Source organism: Emydura macquarii, unplaced genomic scaffold, assembly GCF_026122565.2.
Source record: "Emydura macquarii macquarii isolate MOO-44397 ecotype Brisbane River unplaced genomic scaffold, CSIRO-AGI_Emac_v2 contig_1146, whole genome shotgun sequence".
Taxonomy (NCBI): domain Eukaryota; kingdom Metazoa; phylum Chordata; order Testudines; family Chelidae; genus Emydura; species Emydura macquarii.
The window spans coordinates 12,799,994-12,816,973 of NW_027131283.1; the positions used below are offsets into that span (position 1 = coordinate 12,799,994).

Genomic DNA, 16,980 nt, shown 5'->3' on the forward strand with positions numbered 1-16,980 from the left:
CTCCAGCTTGTGGTTGATCTGGGAGACGGTCTGCGCCTTGTGGCAGAGCTGGGCGAAGCAGGAGCTGAGGCTGGTCATTTTCTGCCGCCCCTCGTAGGTGATGTCCGCCTGGTCGGGGTCGATCTCCCCCAGCAGCAGGTCCACGTCCACGAAGGCCTTGTCGAACTCCTTCTCCAGCACCTCCAGCCAGCGGAACATCGACACCCCCCCGCCCGCCGACGAGGCGGCGGCGGCGGCTCCCCCCCCGCAGGCCCCGGAGCCCGAGCCGCAGGCACCGGCCCCGACACCGGACATGATGACGCCCCTCACACGGCCCACGCGAGAACAAGACCGCCCCTTCCCCTCAACGCCCGCCAGGCGCGCCCCGCAGACACACCTGCGCGCTCCGCCCCGCTCCCCCTCAGTCGACGCCCGCCGCAGCAGGACGCGGCGACTTGGGGGCAGCGGCTGGCTGGCTGCGGGAGGTGAGGCGCGTCCCTACGGCGCATGCGCTGGCATGCTGACACAGGCAGGCTCTGAGGCGGCGCTCGGTCGGCGGACGGAGATCGTCGATCGGCTTGTGCTGCCTGCCACAACTGAGACCGCACCTCAGGCAGCCTGGCCGATCCCCACATCCGCGATTCCCGGCGCCGTCCCACCCCCTCGCACTGCGCAGGCGCCGCCTCCTAGTTCCTGCGCTGAGGGGACTCCAGGGAGGCTGCACCAGAGGGGGCGCTCACCCGCCACAGCGGGGGCTGGCTGCGCGTGCAGTTCCCTTGGGAACGACCACCCCCCTGCAGAGCAGCGGCGTTAGGAGGCTGCCCCGGAGACAGTCCGCGGCCCCCGCAGGCCTTGAGTCGTTGGTGTCGGTCGGAGGCGAGGCTGGGGGACGGTTAGAGAAGGGCCTGGGCGTCTGACCCGCACCAACGGCCGCCTCCGCGGTGGCCAGGCTGCCGCGTGCCAGGGCCGGCGTCTCTCCCGCCGAGCCGCGCGCACCGCCATGTCCGCGCCTTTGGTGAGCCCTGGCTGCAGAGAGAGCGAGAGAGAGACCATCCCCCCCTCCCCCCCGTCTCCAGCCTGTGGCCAGCACCGGCAGCTGGCGACGCGTGTGGAGCCCTGCGGATGCTGAGGCCGGCAGCCAAGTCAGGCCACAGTGTCATTGCGCCCCCTGCTGGACCTGGGCGAGGAAAGAGCGGCCCGCAGGAGCGGGGAAGGGCAGTACTGGTCCCTAAGCGGGAGCTAGCCAGCCCCTCAAACATTTGCATCCAGTCAGTCCCCACAGCTCTCCCACCCAGCCCTTGCAACCCCAGCCCTTCAACAGCTGGCTCTGTCTTCCCCCACAAAGTCATTTCTGGCCACCTCCAGCTTTCCCCAGATGATGCAACCCTAAGTGACCCCAGCCTAGCTAACCCTAGCTCCTTGCCCAAGCCGTCCAGCTGCTCCCTGGAAACCTCCACAAATCCAACTTCCCTTCGTTACCTCACACACTGCTCCCACCATCTCCACCTAGTAAGTCCCCCCAACAGTCCCCATCTTCCACACGAAGCCAGCTTCCTTCCCAGGTGCTCTTCAGCACGCACCCATCTGTCACAGCTGACGTATTTTGTGCAGCTCCATGTCCTGCCTCTACCATGGTTTGGGGGACAGTACATTCGCTTTAAGATGAATGTTATGGTCATATGCAAATTATTTGCAAATTTGCAACTTGAGCTGTAGCACATAAATAAATAATTTGACTAAAATGTCATTCATGGAAAATACTTGGCAGTTATTTGGCAGTTATTCATTTTCTTGGCAGTTAATACTTGGCAGAATAATACTTGGCAGTTATTCATTTTCTGTGCCTTAGTTTCCACATCAGTAAAATGATCTGATTAATAATTACCGCATAAAAGGAATTAATGTTTGTAATGTATTTTAAGATTATTGTATTAATGTTAAAGAAGAGCAAAAGCTTAGTATTATGTTATCATTGCTGTCTAGTAATTACCAATTGCCAACAACCAACCAATTCAAAGACCTAATTCTGCAATCCACATTCAGGCAAAACTTGGTTTCAATAGGGAGATTTTTTTTGCTGAGTGCAGACTCCAAATCAGGTCTCTGATCCAAATGAGGAATTTTGTTAGTGGAAGGACTGAAGATCCAGTCCCAGATGAGGACTTTGATATTCAAGTGAAACAATTTGTTGGTGGCCAGAAGTAAAGGCATGTATTGCAACTATTTTCAGAACTGAGATTTAAAATCTAGTCAGTCTCTAAACTGTAATTAAAGTAAATCCAATGGGGGCCAATTATTCCATTGATTCAAAAGTCAATACTTCCCCCTCCCCTCCTTTCTGGTGTAATGGTGAGGCTTCCCACCATTGTCCCTTTTGTAAACAATTAGATAATATAGAATTTTTAAGAAAAAAACTAACTTCTGGTGCACCCTAGGCAAACGGAAAATTGACTTATCTTTGCATTTGATTCTTGTGCTTCTCATTTTTAGAATTCCTCCAAATTTTGCTATTTTTTCAAAATGAAGTGTGTAGTAGTGAGAAATCTGATTTTGAAAAAATACTGTATTTACTGTGAGTCTCCACCCATAAACAAACCTGAGCACATGATCTGAGGGGAAATGCTTGGGATGCCTAGTTAGATCTGTTTTTTATTAATAGAATACTTTTCAAAGGGGGAAGGATACTTCTCTTTCCTCTTCCAGACAGTTTGATTAAGACCATAGTTCTATCTTAATCCCAACAATCAAGGGTGAAAATATCATTAGATTCCTGAATGAGTCAGATTTATGGTGGTAGTGCAATTCCACTCTGAGCCAAAAGCTTTCCTACTTTAAATTGCATCCATAACAGCACCTTGCCAGAGTAAGCTAAAGACTATTCTAGTTCAACTAAACTGTTCACACTTCAAAATCTGATTTATACATGTTCATTTGAATAATTGTTGAATAATTGAATACTTTTCTCTTCTACCAGCAGACAGAGGATGACTATATAGAGACTATGCAGCATAGTTGTAGCTTTGTTGGTGCCAGGATATTAGAGAGACAAGATGGGTGAGGTAACATCTTCTATTGCACCTACTTCTGTTGGTGAGGGAGACAAGCTTTCAAGCTACACAAAGCTCTTCTTCAGTAACTTCTTTGTGTAGCTTGATAGCTTGTCTCTCACCAACAGAAATTGGTCCAATAAAATATTACCTCACTCACCTTGTCTCTCTATATAGAGAATACATGCTTTACTGCCATTTCTAACCATATGACAATAGCATGTGAAGGCTAGGTTGTACATCCCACTCTGCTTCCTAAATTCCAGGAAACACTAGAGTGTTTAAATAACATTTTGTCTCTCTACACTTGCTATATACTGTAGTATGCACTGTTTTGGGGATGTGTGTTCATTGAAAAATCCACAGGACCAAATGTGGGGAAAAGCTCCACGTGTATTTTTCTCAAAAGTCACAAGAGTGTGTAAACCGCACATCAGGCTAGAACAGGCAGAGGTTACTGGTTTGGCCTTCAAACAGGTACAGCACATAGCTCCAACCTGCAAAACCTGCCGGAAATGGCTGGAGGAAGGGCTGTCAAGCTAAAAGAAATAACCTGGAGGGTGACAGAAAATAAGGGCAGTGGGTGGGGGGTAAATAGACCTTACAAAGGCTTCACGGATCTGGTGGAGATGTGTTGGAGGGTCAGAGCCTTCTATGCTAGCCTCTTCTTCCCAGAGAACTTCTTCCCTGCTGGAGAACTGGCAGGGTTTGGAGGGCAGGGTGGATGAGTAGTTGCAGAGGTGGACAGGACTGCTCTGGTGCCTTTCCTTGTGAAAGAGGGTGCCAATGCTTAATCAGCTGATCCTGTCCACGGTCTGGGACTGGCTCAACACCCTGATCCTGACCCCAGATTTCGTGGCCCATCTTTAGAAGTTAATTCTGGAGTTATTTTGGCCAGGACTCCTGCATCTCCCCCTGGAGGAAGAAGGGCAGGGCCTGTGCTGCCTTCACAGTCAGGTCCATACCTTCTGATTCCAGGCCCTTCAGAGACTTCATTATAATGCAGGTAGTCCGGCGTAGAGCACGTTGGCGCACGCCTTCCTCCACCGCCTCCGAGGGCTCTAATATGACCAGCAGCTCTTTTTTCTCCATCCGAGAGGTCAGTCTTCTACCAGGACCTCCTCTGGGCCTTGAGACTGGTTTCGGTGACCAGTCTGTGGCAGCCACTGAGGGGGCAGATCTCCTCATGGAGACCCTGCTACACAATCCTCAACTTGGTGTGCAGGTGGTGAAGTCCCTCTCAGTACGCCAGAGTTTGATCTTGGCAAGAGTCACCAGTATCAGAGACCTCCTGGGCTACAACTGGGAGACTGGGTGGATCCCCAGGCGCTAGGTCGACGCATGGGACTCTCCATCCTACAAACTCCCCAGAGCATACTCCAGAAGGTGAGGGCAGCCTTACTGCCCATCTCTTGGGTTTACCTTATGCTGGTCCTGCAGGAGGGTGCTCCCTGCCCACCTCTCATCCCTAGCCCTCTGAACCTTTTCATTGGGTCCCTGCCCTGCGAGCCCACACAGCCGCTCCCTCCACATACCCTGAGCCAGCTGCAAGAGTTGCAGCATGTTTGTTTCCAAACTGTGCCAAGGGGACATCTGTACACACTCGTGCTCCACACTCCATTTCCTCACCCTTGTATCCCACTCTGACACTATGTGGCAAGACATTTTGCCATCTGTTGAAGATGAGGAACCTCAGTGGGCCAGCTTCTATCCCACCATGGTTCCATGGCCTGCTGGGATATCCGCTGGCGACTCCTTCATGAAGCTGTGAGCACGGGCATGTGCATGACATGGTTCACCCCTCTCCTTGATACCTGCCCTTTCTGCAGTGTGAGGGAGGCCCTGGCACACATCTATCTGGAGTGTGCCGAGTTGCAGCCCCTTTTCTGGCTCCTCCAGAACCTGCTCCTAAGGTTCTGGCTGCACTCTCCCCACACCTTCTGATATATGCATACCCTGTCCGTGGCCCCACAAAGTCCTAAGACCTCCTCGTCAACCTCCTCCTAGCATTGGCCAAAGTGGCCATCTACAACACCAGGGAGAGGATGTTGGCTGATGGGGTGCTCTACGACTGTAGGGCCTATTTTCATTCCTCTATTCATTCACGTATCCGGGCAGAGTTCCTCTGGGCCGCATCTGCAGAACAGTGGATGCTGTCCAGGCTTCTCTGCTTGATGTGCCTTTGGGATTCCTACTTTTGACTGTTTAACCCTCAAACCTGTTCTTGTTTTTTCATTTGTTGTCCCCTGCACTTAGTTGAGTCCTGGGCACAGTAGTTCCTCCCTTTAGGCTGAGGGAGGGGCCTTCACTGTCCCAGAACCCAATAGGACCAGAAATTGGTCCAGTAAAAGATATTGCAACACCCATCTTGTCTCTCAGAGAGAAAGTTCTTTCCTTAGTTATTGTTTGGAGGTTGCACTGGGTGCAGTGAATTGGTGTTTCTCACCCATGCTCTACCTACAAAGATCTGTCCACTCATGTCACCAAAATGAGGCCATTTGTAGTAGATAGTGCTGATCTTATTAACATGATCCTCCCTCTTCTTCTTTCTGTGTTTTAATACTACTCCCATTGTGTGAGTAGGGTAGTTCACACTTCTTGGAGCTATTGTTTCAGGCTGACTGCAAACTAAAAGACAAATTGCATTGGTTTATGCTGTGGTGAAGGTTACCGTTTCAATAACAAAGGCTACCAGTGTGATTTTATTTTTAAATGAAGCATAGATTCTGGAGCCCCAGGTGTCAGCCATCAGGGAAACATACTGGTTTGTTCAGATCTTACAAGCTGGCCCACTTTGACCCCTACTCACATTGATGTAGATACAGCAGTTCAAACTTCTCTTTTTTAGTTTTGTCCCAAAAACCTATTGACTCATACGAATCATAAAATCTGGTCTTGAGGTCCTACAATATACATCTCCTCATCCTTGCGCATCTTGGAGCAAATTCAACTCTGATCAAACTTCAGTGAAATCATTAGAGTTATTCCAGCAATGACTGTAATACTGCTTGTGTCTGGTGCAGCCAGTGCCTATCCATGGCAGGGTAAAGGCTCTTAATTCAGCTCCACTGGCAGATGGGAGTGATCTGCCACAGGCTAAAGTATAAATTCAGCTTAAGAGTTGGTTGAAATATTTCAGAGGAACAGTTTTGGTTTATTTATGGTCAAAATAGACCCTTTTAAATGCTTTTTTTCCAGGAAATTGCAATTGTTGAAACTTGATTTTTTCTGTGTGAAAAACTAACCCTTGTAATTTTTTAAATCAAGAACATTATTAACAATATTAATAATTATTATCAAATGGTTATCAAAAAATTTCAGTTTACTAGAAACTGATGTTTCAATTTCAATACCATTCAATAACCATTTTGATAACATTACTGATAATATTTTCAATGCAATTAAAATTGTAAGATTTTGCTTTTTAAAAGTGGCTTTTAGCAATTATAATCAATGTATGTCACAAGGAGGACAGAGGAGCAAAAAGGCATACGCAGAGCAGGGACTGACTCATGGCAGTTTGATGAGTTCCCTCCTTTTAGAGGGGAGAAATACCAAAGAAACCCACCACAGTAGCCTTTAACTTCAAAAAGGGGAACTACACAAAAATGAGGAAGTTAGTTAAATGGAAATTAAAAGAAACAGTTACAAGAGTGAAATGTCTGCAAGTTGCCTGCATATAAAACACCAAAATAGAGGCTCAAACTAAATGTATGCCCCAAATTAAAAAAAACCCCCAAAACAACAAATGCCACCATGCCTAAACAACAAAGTAAAATAGGTGGTTAAAGGCAAAACGAAGACATCCTTTATATATTGACGGAAAATCCCAGCAAGGAAAATAAAAAGGAGCATAAACTTTGGTAAGTCAAGTGTAAAAGTATAATTAGGCAGTCCAAAAATGAATTTGAAGAGAAACTAGCAAAAGACAAAGAAGGGCAACAAACATGACTAAGGGCATGGAACAACTTCCATATGAGGAGATAGTAAAAAGACTGGCATTGTTCATCTTAGAAATGAGACAATTAAGAGGGGATATGATAGAGATCTATAAAATCATGAATGGTGTGGTGAATGTGAATAAGAAAGTCTTATTTACCCCTTCACATAACACAAGAACCAGGGGTCACCCAATGAAATTAATAGGCAGCAGGTTTAAAATACACATAAGGAAGTATTTCTTCACACAACACACAGTCAACTTGTGGAGCTTGTTGCTACGGGATGCTGTGAAGGCCAAAACTATAACTGGGTTCAAAAAAGAATTAGATAAGTTCATGGAGGATAGGTCCATCAATGGCTATTAGCCAAAATGATCAGAGACAAAACCCCATGCTCTGGGTGTCCCTAAACCTCCAAATGCCAGAAGCTGGGACTGGTTGACGGGACAATTCACTCAGTAATTACCCTGTTCTGTTCATTCCCTTTGAAGCATCTAGCACTGGCCACTGTCACAAGACAGGATATCGGCTAGATGGACCATTGGTCTGGCCCAGTAAGGCCATTCTTATTTGCTTATGGGTTGGTTCAACCATGCCCTGTCCACTAAGATGTCCAAAAGTCACCACTCGCAACAAATTGTACAGAATCTGCATACAATGACATCAGCTGTTCATTGTTTCTCTGTCCTGTGTGATTTGATCAGCAGTGAAATACTTGACAGTGTTGACAATTAAGTCTGTATGCTTCAGAGTTATGCTTCAGAGTCAGGGTACTTCAGTCAAAGTAGGCTTCCTGAAGAATTGGGGAAAAGTAAACTCCTTGCCATTAAGGACTAGGTACCACAGTCCATCCCCCAGGATCTTTGGTGCTGTCAATAAAATACATAACACATTTTTTGGTGATTTTCAAGATTCACTCACTCCTCATAACATTTTGTAATACTGAAACAAACACAAATTAAGGACCCACTCACCTCTTAATGCTTTATGTAATGTATGGACAACCCCTTCTGGTATCATAAGATTAGCAAGAGGCCTGCATGACTGCCATTGCAAACCATTGAAGGTACATAATTCAGGTAACTTGTTGTTTATTATTCAAATTGACTGCATCTTAATTTAGTGTTGAAGGGCGATCAACAGCACATCTTTTGCTGCTAAGCCCTGTCCACACTAGGAGCAAACACTGAAAGCTACAAGCACTTTTAAGCAACATTATGCTTGACAACTGGTTTTTAACTCAGTTACAGCAAACATTGTTTTAGCATGGTTTCAGCTTAGAACACTATACAAGGTCCTAAAACAAGACACAGCCTTAACACAAATTAGTTTTACAACAAAACCTCCCAGCAGCATTAAAATAACCCTTCACACAGAAATTCTGGCAATGGCAACCAGACACTTATAAAAAAAGCTCCTTCTCACTTCTTCATTCAGCCCTCCCCCAAAACGATACAACTACCATGTTCACCTAAACTTCATTGACTGCGCTGCCTGCACCCCTGGTGTAGTCAGCAGGGTTCTACCATAGTACTATTTAGTGTGAATACAAACTGTTCTACAACTGTATTTGACTGAAACCAAACTGGTTTGAAACCTTCTTGTGTACCCTTGTAGGAATCGAGCCTAACTGACCTGATGTCTGACCTCCATCCAAATAACAGCATGAGGCATAATTCTGTAGGGGAAAGTCTGATGGAGAATCAAAGTATTTAATTGTATTCACCAAGTAAAATGTCATTATTTTTAAATTTGGCCAGTTACATGATAACATTAGTCTGTTCATTTGAATTAGGATTAACATTTTCTTTCTTAGCCTTTATTTAAAATAGATTTCAGTAAATGTCAGAGTGGAGAAATATGTGTGGAATTGCATTCGTTTCTGCTGCCTCTGTTTAAAGCAGAGATCTTCAAACTGGGGTGCACCACCTAGGGGGACATGGAGGAATGTTACCAGGGGTACAGCAGGGCCCAGCTGGGGAGGGAGCACCACCCCACCCCGCTCTGCCCCAAGCTCTGCTCCGGCCCCACCTCTTGGCCCTGGCTGCCAGCTGTGGTTCCCCGACTTGACCCCTGGTCCCACTCCCAGCCTTGGCCACTGGCCGTTGCAGACCCGCTCCTGGCTGCAGTTTCTGGCCCCTGGTGCCCAGTTGTGACCACAGCCTTGGCCCCCGGCTGGTGACCACAGCCTCAGTCCCTGGCTGCTATTCCCCGCTCGGCCCCCTGTTGCAGCGGCCCCGCTCCCAGTCTCAGCTGCCATGGCTTCAGCCCCCAGCCTTGGCCCCCAGCTCCTGGCCGCTGTTTCTGCCTCAGCTGCCATGGCCCTGCTCCCAGCCCCAGCTCAGGGGGGGCAAATTAAAAAGTTTGGGTACCACTGGTTTAAAGAAAAAAGGCCAAAATAATGTCTCCTACCCAGGCATTAGAACTTCATGCTAACATATCTTCATCTTGCATTTAAAGATATCAGCTTATCTTGACAACTGGCAAGGAAGTTTCTCAAAGTTACTGTGTAAAATATCTACAGTAAACATTCCCTTTAAACTCACAGAACACTTGATATAATTAATTGCCTATCTGTCCCTTTATAGAGTGTCACCTGTTCTTGATTTTGGATGATTCTTTTCCCTTTGCTCAGGGTTTGGCCTGGCTTTATCTTACAACTGCATTATCTGCAATGGTGTCAGAGTTTACCGGTCATTAATTTTACCTCTTTCATCCCTTGTCTGTGCTACATTTATTTCTCATATCATCAGACTTCACAGGTCAAACAAGGTTTCTCTTTTGCTCCTCCCACTCCCAAAGCACTCTCACAGATTAGTCCTTCAATTAGGCGGTTAAATGTGTTTGTATTAATATCATACTGTGATATTATACCATAGGTATATGCTTTGCTGGATTGAAAATAATTAGGATAGAGTGGGATCCACAAAGGTACTTAGGTGCCTAAACCCAGATTTAGGCACCTAAATCTCAGGTTTAGGCTCATAAATCCCAGTTTCGGCTCCATTGCAATCCACAAACCTCCCACTGAACATAGGTGCTTAAACTCACTGAGTGCCCAAGTTTTCAGGGTAAAAGTTCCCTTGGTGCTTACGTTTCTGCCACTGAACATGCACACTGCTGCCTCCTTCTAGACATCTGGACACCTATCTCCCCCTATGCCCCAGAGAAAATCATGAAGTGGGAGAAGATAGGTGTTGGGCCACCTATCTTTGTGGGTCCAATTCAGTAGGTGGCCTTTGAGCATACCTACTGGATTGGGTCCCATTCAAAATCGGGCCAGAGGTAGTGGTGCCACCACTGCCCACCTTATAACTTTTATGTCAGTGGTTAGAACACTTGCCTGGAATGTGGAGACTCAGGTTTAATTCCCCACTCTCTAGTAGAAGGAGAGAAAGGATTTCAGCAGGAGTCTCCCCCCTTTCAAGAGAGTGCTTTAACCACTAAGGTATGGGATATTCTGATGTGGAGCTACCTCAGTCTCTCTGTTGAAGCTGTTCCATGGTGGATAAATAATGAAAGAGTGATTGGAGCAGGGGAATTAGACCCAGGGTCTCCCACCTCCCATATGAGTGCTCTGACCAATGAACTATAGAATCATTCTCTGTCTCTCTCTCTCTCTCATTTTTTTCCCTTTTTGTATTTTAACTGTGTTAGATGGAATCCTGTGGGTGAGAGTGAATGGATTATAAAAGGAAGTGAAGAGCTTGTACCTTTCACCAACTGTGGGGTTGTCAGTGTAAAGGTATGTGTGTTAACGGCATGATATATTGGGGCACTGCTGAAAGAGGGCAGAGCTCAGGTTGGATGGGCAAGCTTAATTGTGCATTTCTTGGTTTTCAGACATTTGAGTTTTTCTCAATTCAACATTCTGCAAGGGAACAACATGCCACCAATCAACCTTAACTCTGTGTTAACGTAGTTTCCTATTATTTTTAACAGGAAAAGATACATTGGTGGTAGGAATTAGTAGTCATTTAGGCAGTTGTCCATACCATGTCCCACAATTTGCATACTAAGCAAACCAACATCTCTACCCCAACACATAAACACCAGCTTTGTCTCACCAGTCCTGATTCTGCACACCTCCCCAGTTATGTCCCTGACCTATTCACTGAGTTCCCCCTTAAACCTGGCCCCAAGGGCTGGCCCTATAACAAATGGCACCCCAGGCAAGAAGTGGCTAGGGCACATGCCTCCCCCCCCCCATTAGTTAAATTTTTAATACCTTTATTTTTTATTGCATTTGTAGCCTATTTCACAACTTTGATACACAATTTGCATGCATGATTTATCCCTGTTATATAAGATGATAACTTTGCACACTAGGGTCTGTTATTCATGCCATATGTAAGCAAATACAAAAAATTCATTTCCTCTAAGCTTATAAAAACTTTTTAATTTTAATAACTGAAATGTACTAAACATCAAGAAATTGAACTGTGCACCAACAATGGGTGGACCAGTATTAAATAATGTTACAGTAGGAAACAGCCTTAGAATGTTAACCCTAGTCCTTTAGTTCAAAAAATCGCTTTTCTCCCCTTTGCCCTCACAAACTGAAGCACAGCGTCAGAGAGATCCAAAGACTGGCCAATGGCATTTTCAAGTGATAAAATAGCAAGCAATGTCAGTCTCTTGTTGGCTATTGTTGAGGGCATAGCTGACAACATTCTAGGAGTTTCGTGGAAAATGTAGTTCTCAGAAAGTCTGGAAATTGCACAGGATTCTACAAAGGTCCAGAACATTCTAGGAGGTTAGTGAAAAATGAATCCAAGTATGGAATACATGAAACATTTTACTTCAAACATTCTATTTTTCCTTTTGTCACTAACAATAAAAACAGCACCCCGAGCCACACAACCCCCAAGCCCAGCACCCCAGGAGGTCACCTGGGTTATCTGCCCCTAAATCTGGCCCTAGTGGCTCCCTTCCCATTACTATATCCAGCCTGCCCCACCTCTCCCTGAAGGCTTCACTCCCTGGTATATAAACATTTCTATTGCTGTTACTGCCCCTTCCTCTCCACCCCCCACTGCTTCCCATAACCTGACTGACATGCAGTACCTGGAGCAAAGGACAACTATGTTACAGTGGAATGGTGTTCCTGGTTGTGTTTCAGAATGGTGGGAGGGTGATGTTTGGGGCAGAAATCACAGACAGGGTTTCTGTTCCAAAATACTGAAAGTTTTATGTTTGACAGAAAGATCCTCTGACTCCTGTCCAATAGATATATCCCATCTCTGAGAAACAGTGAGGTATCAGCGCTTTTAATGTTTCTGCAGTATACAGTATACTTTCTGGTCAGCCATGAACCTCCAGTTTCCCAACAAATGTTCTTCCAACGCATATTAATAGCTTTTATATTTTTGCTGTAGTAATTATTCAGGCGCTCAGTCAAATCAGAGAAAACTATCACAGTTCCTGGACATAAATCTCTGATGCTGTTCAACTCTGCTCTCATAGATTATATGAGCTGTGCATCAGGAATACGGCCCAGATCATTTCCATCACAGTGAATCACGCAGCGTCCTGCAGACACTTTTAAATCACCAGTTACATCAATGGTTCTCAGCCCGCGGGCAGCTTGCAGCCCAATTAGCACATAGCTGCGGCCCATGTGATATCCTCAGGGCCATACAGGTAGTATATAGGTTGAGTGGATGCAGCCCACATAACACATAGGGAACTGTATATATGGCCCAGAATGGTAAATAGGTTGAGAACCACTGAGATGCTGCAGAGTGGGCAAGACATGATGCCAATGCAGGCCACCTGTCTTCATTCAAATCAGCCTGTAGTCAGCAACCCTCCTATCATGGTATACTCCTTGCTCTCCTGCAATCTTGTGATGGAGGAATCACCAGAATCCACATGTTGGTAACCTTGCTTATTTCTTTTCCCTCAGCAGTCAAGGTACCTGGCATTGGCATTCCAGACCTCTGCACTATGTGTGTTTGGATACACCATATTAATCTGCCCTAAGATCAGGAAGTGCCACTTGTCACCCCCCAGCTCCCTGGGACTAGTAAAATACAGATTTTTTTAAACAACCAATCCAAGGTTCGCCTACCACCTATCCTCATTTCCTGCACCTTCCTCAGCTGCAACCCTCCTCCCTATCCTTGCCCTCCTCCACCCCACAGTCCTCTGTTCCTGGCTCCTCCATAGCCGATATAACAAGAATTTTGATTAAATTGGTTTTGGTTGGTTGCTGACTATTCTGCTATGTTCACTGTAAGTCTCCACACAAACCCCTCTCTCCCCCATGTTACATTATAATAGAGACAACTTGTAGCAAGTAACATGAGTTATTAAATCTTTATTACACCGGTGTATAAAGGTTTGGACAAGAAACGTCAGTGTTATGGTGTCAACAGAGGCAATGGCATTGGCACGTTCTCTCAAACTACCCAGACAAGCAAAAAGTGGCTCCATAGAAATCCTCTCGCGGTTTTTTCCTTTATTGGTGCATGTGCACCGTAATCCAGACTGCACATCTACACAAGCAACGACATGAATGTGTTCTTAAATACTCTTCTCAGTTTGGGACCCCCAAAGATTTAGTGGGTGCAGTGCACTACCTTGAGTAAAATTTGACAGATTGAGACCATTTTGACATGCCTCACATCAATAGTTTTATTTCTAGCTCTGTGCAAATATAAAAAAAATCCTAGAAATTTTTGAAAGTTGTCTATTTTTTCAGAGTTTATATCTCTACAACCCCTGGAGCAAATGAACCCAAATTTAGGTCCCTAACCCTACCCTGCACCTTCCTTAGGCACACCAAATTTCAAAGAAATCCAACTTAACATGTCAATTTTAAAGGACTTAGAAGGTCAACCTTTAAACAGAAGTCGTGACACAACCTTAATTACAGTGGATGTAGCTCTTTGAGTCTATTACTATATGGCATGTTTTCTAATCCTTTAATCATTCTAGTGGCTTTTCTCTGAACTCTCTCCAATTTATCAACATTCTTCTTGAACTGCGGACACCAGAACTGGACACAGTACTCCAGCAGTGATCACATCAGTGCCAAATACAGAGGTAAATTAGCTTCTCTACTCTTACTTGAGATTCCCCTGTTTATACATCCCAGGATTTCATTAACTCTTTCGACCAGTGTGTCACATTGGGAGCTCATGTTCAGCTGATCATCCACTACAACCCCCACATCTTTTTCAGAGTCCCATTTCATAAGAGTAAGAGTTTATTCTAGAGTTGGGGCTTGTTCAAAGAGTAAGTGCTGTAAGTTTGCGAAAGATATGTATTTTTCATACAAAATAAAGAGGTTGAAATGAATCCCTGATTTAAGTGCAAAACAGAACTCAACTTCAGCTATAGAATTGCAACAAACAGCTCCATAATTAGAATTATAGTAATACCTAGCAACTGAACCATGATTGGGATCCTATTGTGCTAGGTGCTGAACAGATCCTTAGTAAGAGGCAGCTTCTGCCCCAAAGAGTGAACAGTCTAAATAGACAGGTTGTATGAGATCTGTGAGTATGAAAGATTGGCATTCATGTTCTCATACAGAAAGAGTAACACAATATTATTGTATACATATACAGCACTTTACTTTTCAAAATGTTTCCTAGTACTAAAACATAACAAACTAGACGTGGTTCAAGGTGAAGTCCCTTACAATACGTTCCCACTAACATTACTGACTAAATTCTCAGGCCAAGATCTGCTCCCAAAGTCCAACAGCTGTTTCTTTTATCTAAGGTGAAAGAGAGAGAGATGGGTAGGGAGAGATCCCTTGGGATGTTTTTGACCCTCACTTACATAGTCCAGTCCCCCTTTGAAATGCATTTTCCTCAGGGTTACCCATAGATAACGTTTATTCCCACGGTGAGGATGGAGACAAGGTGTCTCATGGTGAAAGGTTTCATGCTGTTGTTTGCTAAAATACAGATTTGCCTTTTCTCCCTCTTGCTGTCTCAAGGACCTTGTTTACTATTTATATATAAACTGAGGTAAACACACATAAATTCCTTTGCTTAAGACAGACCAGCTTGACCACTCCTGCCTAATCAGGCTACGTGAGTTTGAACATGTGCTACCTATATCATTTCAGGGGAATTAATAACTTTACATATAATGTTGCTATGCACATTTCACCATGATGCTATTGACCAGCAAGTTATTGGTTTTCAAATGATACCTTACAAGGTCTATTTTGTACAAAGATTATTACAATGGTGTGTAGAGTGAGAATACTGGGGTGCATTCAGTCACACACACACAGAGTAAATTTCACAATACTCAGTTTATCTTCTTTGGAAGAAAACAAGTCTATGTCAAGATTGGATTTGAATCTGTGGCCCAAGGAAGTCTAGGCATATCAAACCTGACTCTTAGGTTATAGTTATCTGATCTTTCCTTGCAAATATATGTACAAAAAGAGGTGGTATTATCCACTTTCTTTTTCTGCTTGGCAAGACTAAAAAAATACTCTGGCCTATCTTTATAGTCTGTGAAGTAGGGTATACCTGCAGCACGATACTCCATCTATACAAGAAATAACAGATTAGGATTTTGCAAAGAGAGTGGGGTGCAGAGGTTTGAAGTGGAGGTGTGACTTGTGCTTATTGGTAAACCCTAGGGGCAGTGGGAAAACAAACGTAAGTTAGAGCACGTTTGTGGTTACTTTAATGTATGTCAGGGGCCAAAGAGGCTCCTAGATAGGTAGTGTAAAGCCACTTTCTTTCCTCCTCCACTTTTCACATTCTGACATAAAGCTTAGCTCATATAGAACATATCAGGCTTTTAGAGGTTTACACATGGAAGTCAGCTCCCCTGGAAATGTTTGTAATTGCCAAGTGTCGAGCTGTGGATGCTTAGCTACAGCATATGCATATGTGTGGTTACTGCTGACTTACTGAAGCAGCTCATTTACTCTAATAGTGTGTAGTTGTAGTTGGGGTAGAACAGGCTCTTGATTACAGCTTCAAGGGGAGGCAAAGATTGGGTGCTGGTTTCATCAACATGGGAGAAATCTTGAGAAGATAAAACAAGAATTTAAAACCATAAAAAATATAATTAGTCTGAGTGACCAAAATGTACTTCTATGAAGCATTTTATAGAGAAAAAATGCATCCATCCACAATGATATTTATGGGAATATACATTTTAAGGTGTAGCTACAGAAAACTGCTTGCAAAAGTAAGACTTAGTGGAGTATCACATTTTAAATGATTGGCACTCTGTGGACTCAATGAGAATTCTTTGAGTCCCTTTAATTGACTTGCTAAACTTTGATGGTTCCTTGGATATAACAATACACTTATTTCTTCTATGAAGAAATATGTAATTCTTTTGGGTCTCTTTTTACACAGGGATAATTGCACAGTTTCATAGGACCACCTTTTTCCTCTTAAAAATGTTTCCTACAGGTACATTTCTAGACTCGATTACAAAGATACCTTTACTTTCATTCACTTACTTCCTTTTCCACCTTTAACTCTCAGTTTGATTTGAGCTTTTAAATTAATTTAGCAGTGGTGAAAGGTACTGGCTTTCACAACCTAGGACAGTGGTTTTCAATCTTTTTTTCATTTGTGGACCCCTACAAAATTTCAAATGGAGGTGCGGACCCCTTTGGAAATCTTAGACATAGTTTCTCATAGTTTCCCATAGTTTGGAAATCTTAGACTCTGTTTCTCATATTCTGAGTACCCAACTTGAGACACCTGGACTTTGATTTGCAGAAGTGTTGAGCACTCATACCTGCAGCAAAGATCAATGAGAGTTCTGCTCTGAACAAATGGAGTGCTATAAAATGCTAAGTACTCAAATGGGGCACCCAAAATTAGTGGACCCTTTTGACACTTTTGACTTTAATCTTTGTGCTTCAGTTTTCAGTCTGTAAAATCAGGATAATAATATCAGTTTCAAGGTAACAGCACCTGTATTTCCCCTTTGTGATACCTCAAAGGCACCCACTTAAGGTCTTAGGCTCCCAGCCATCATGTTTCTTGGGCAGAGAGAGTCCTGCATCTCTC

General features: G+C 44.4%; 2 protein-coding genes across 2 annotated transcripts in view; one reads left to right on the top strand and one right to left on the bottom strand.

Annotated features, from left to right (window-relative positions):
• The window catches only part of GOPC (golgi associated PDZ and coiled-coil motif containing), a 44,216-nt gene extending 43,886 nt beyond the window's left edge, over positions 1-330 (bottom strand). Inside the window, exon 1 of the mRNA XM_067546644.1 lies at positions 1-330. Coding sequence (XP_067402745.1) covers positions 1-294 — 294 coding nt within the window. The 5' untranslated portion in view covers positions 295-330.
• LOC137152035 (nephrocan-like) overlaps positions 296-16,980 on the top strand; it is a 27,737-nt gene continuing 11,052 nt past the window's right edge. The window contains exon 1 of the mRNA XM_067546504.1: positions 296-464. Coding sequence (XP_067402605.1) covers positions 296-464 — 169 coding nt within the window. The remainder of the gene's footprint in view (positions 465-16,980) is intronic.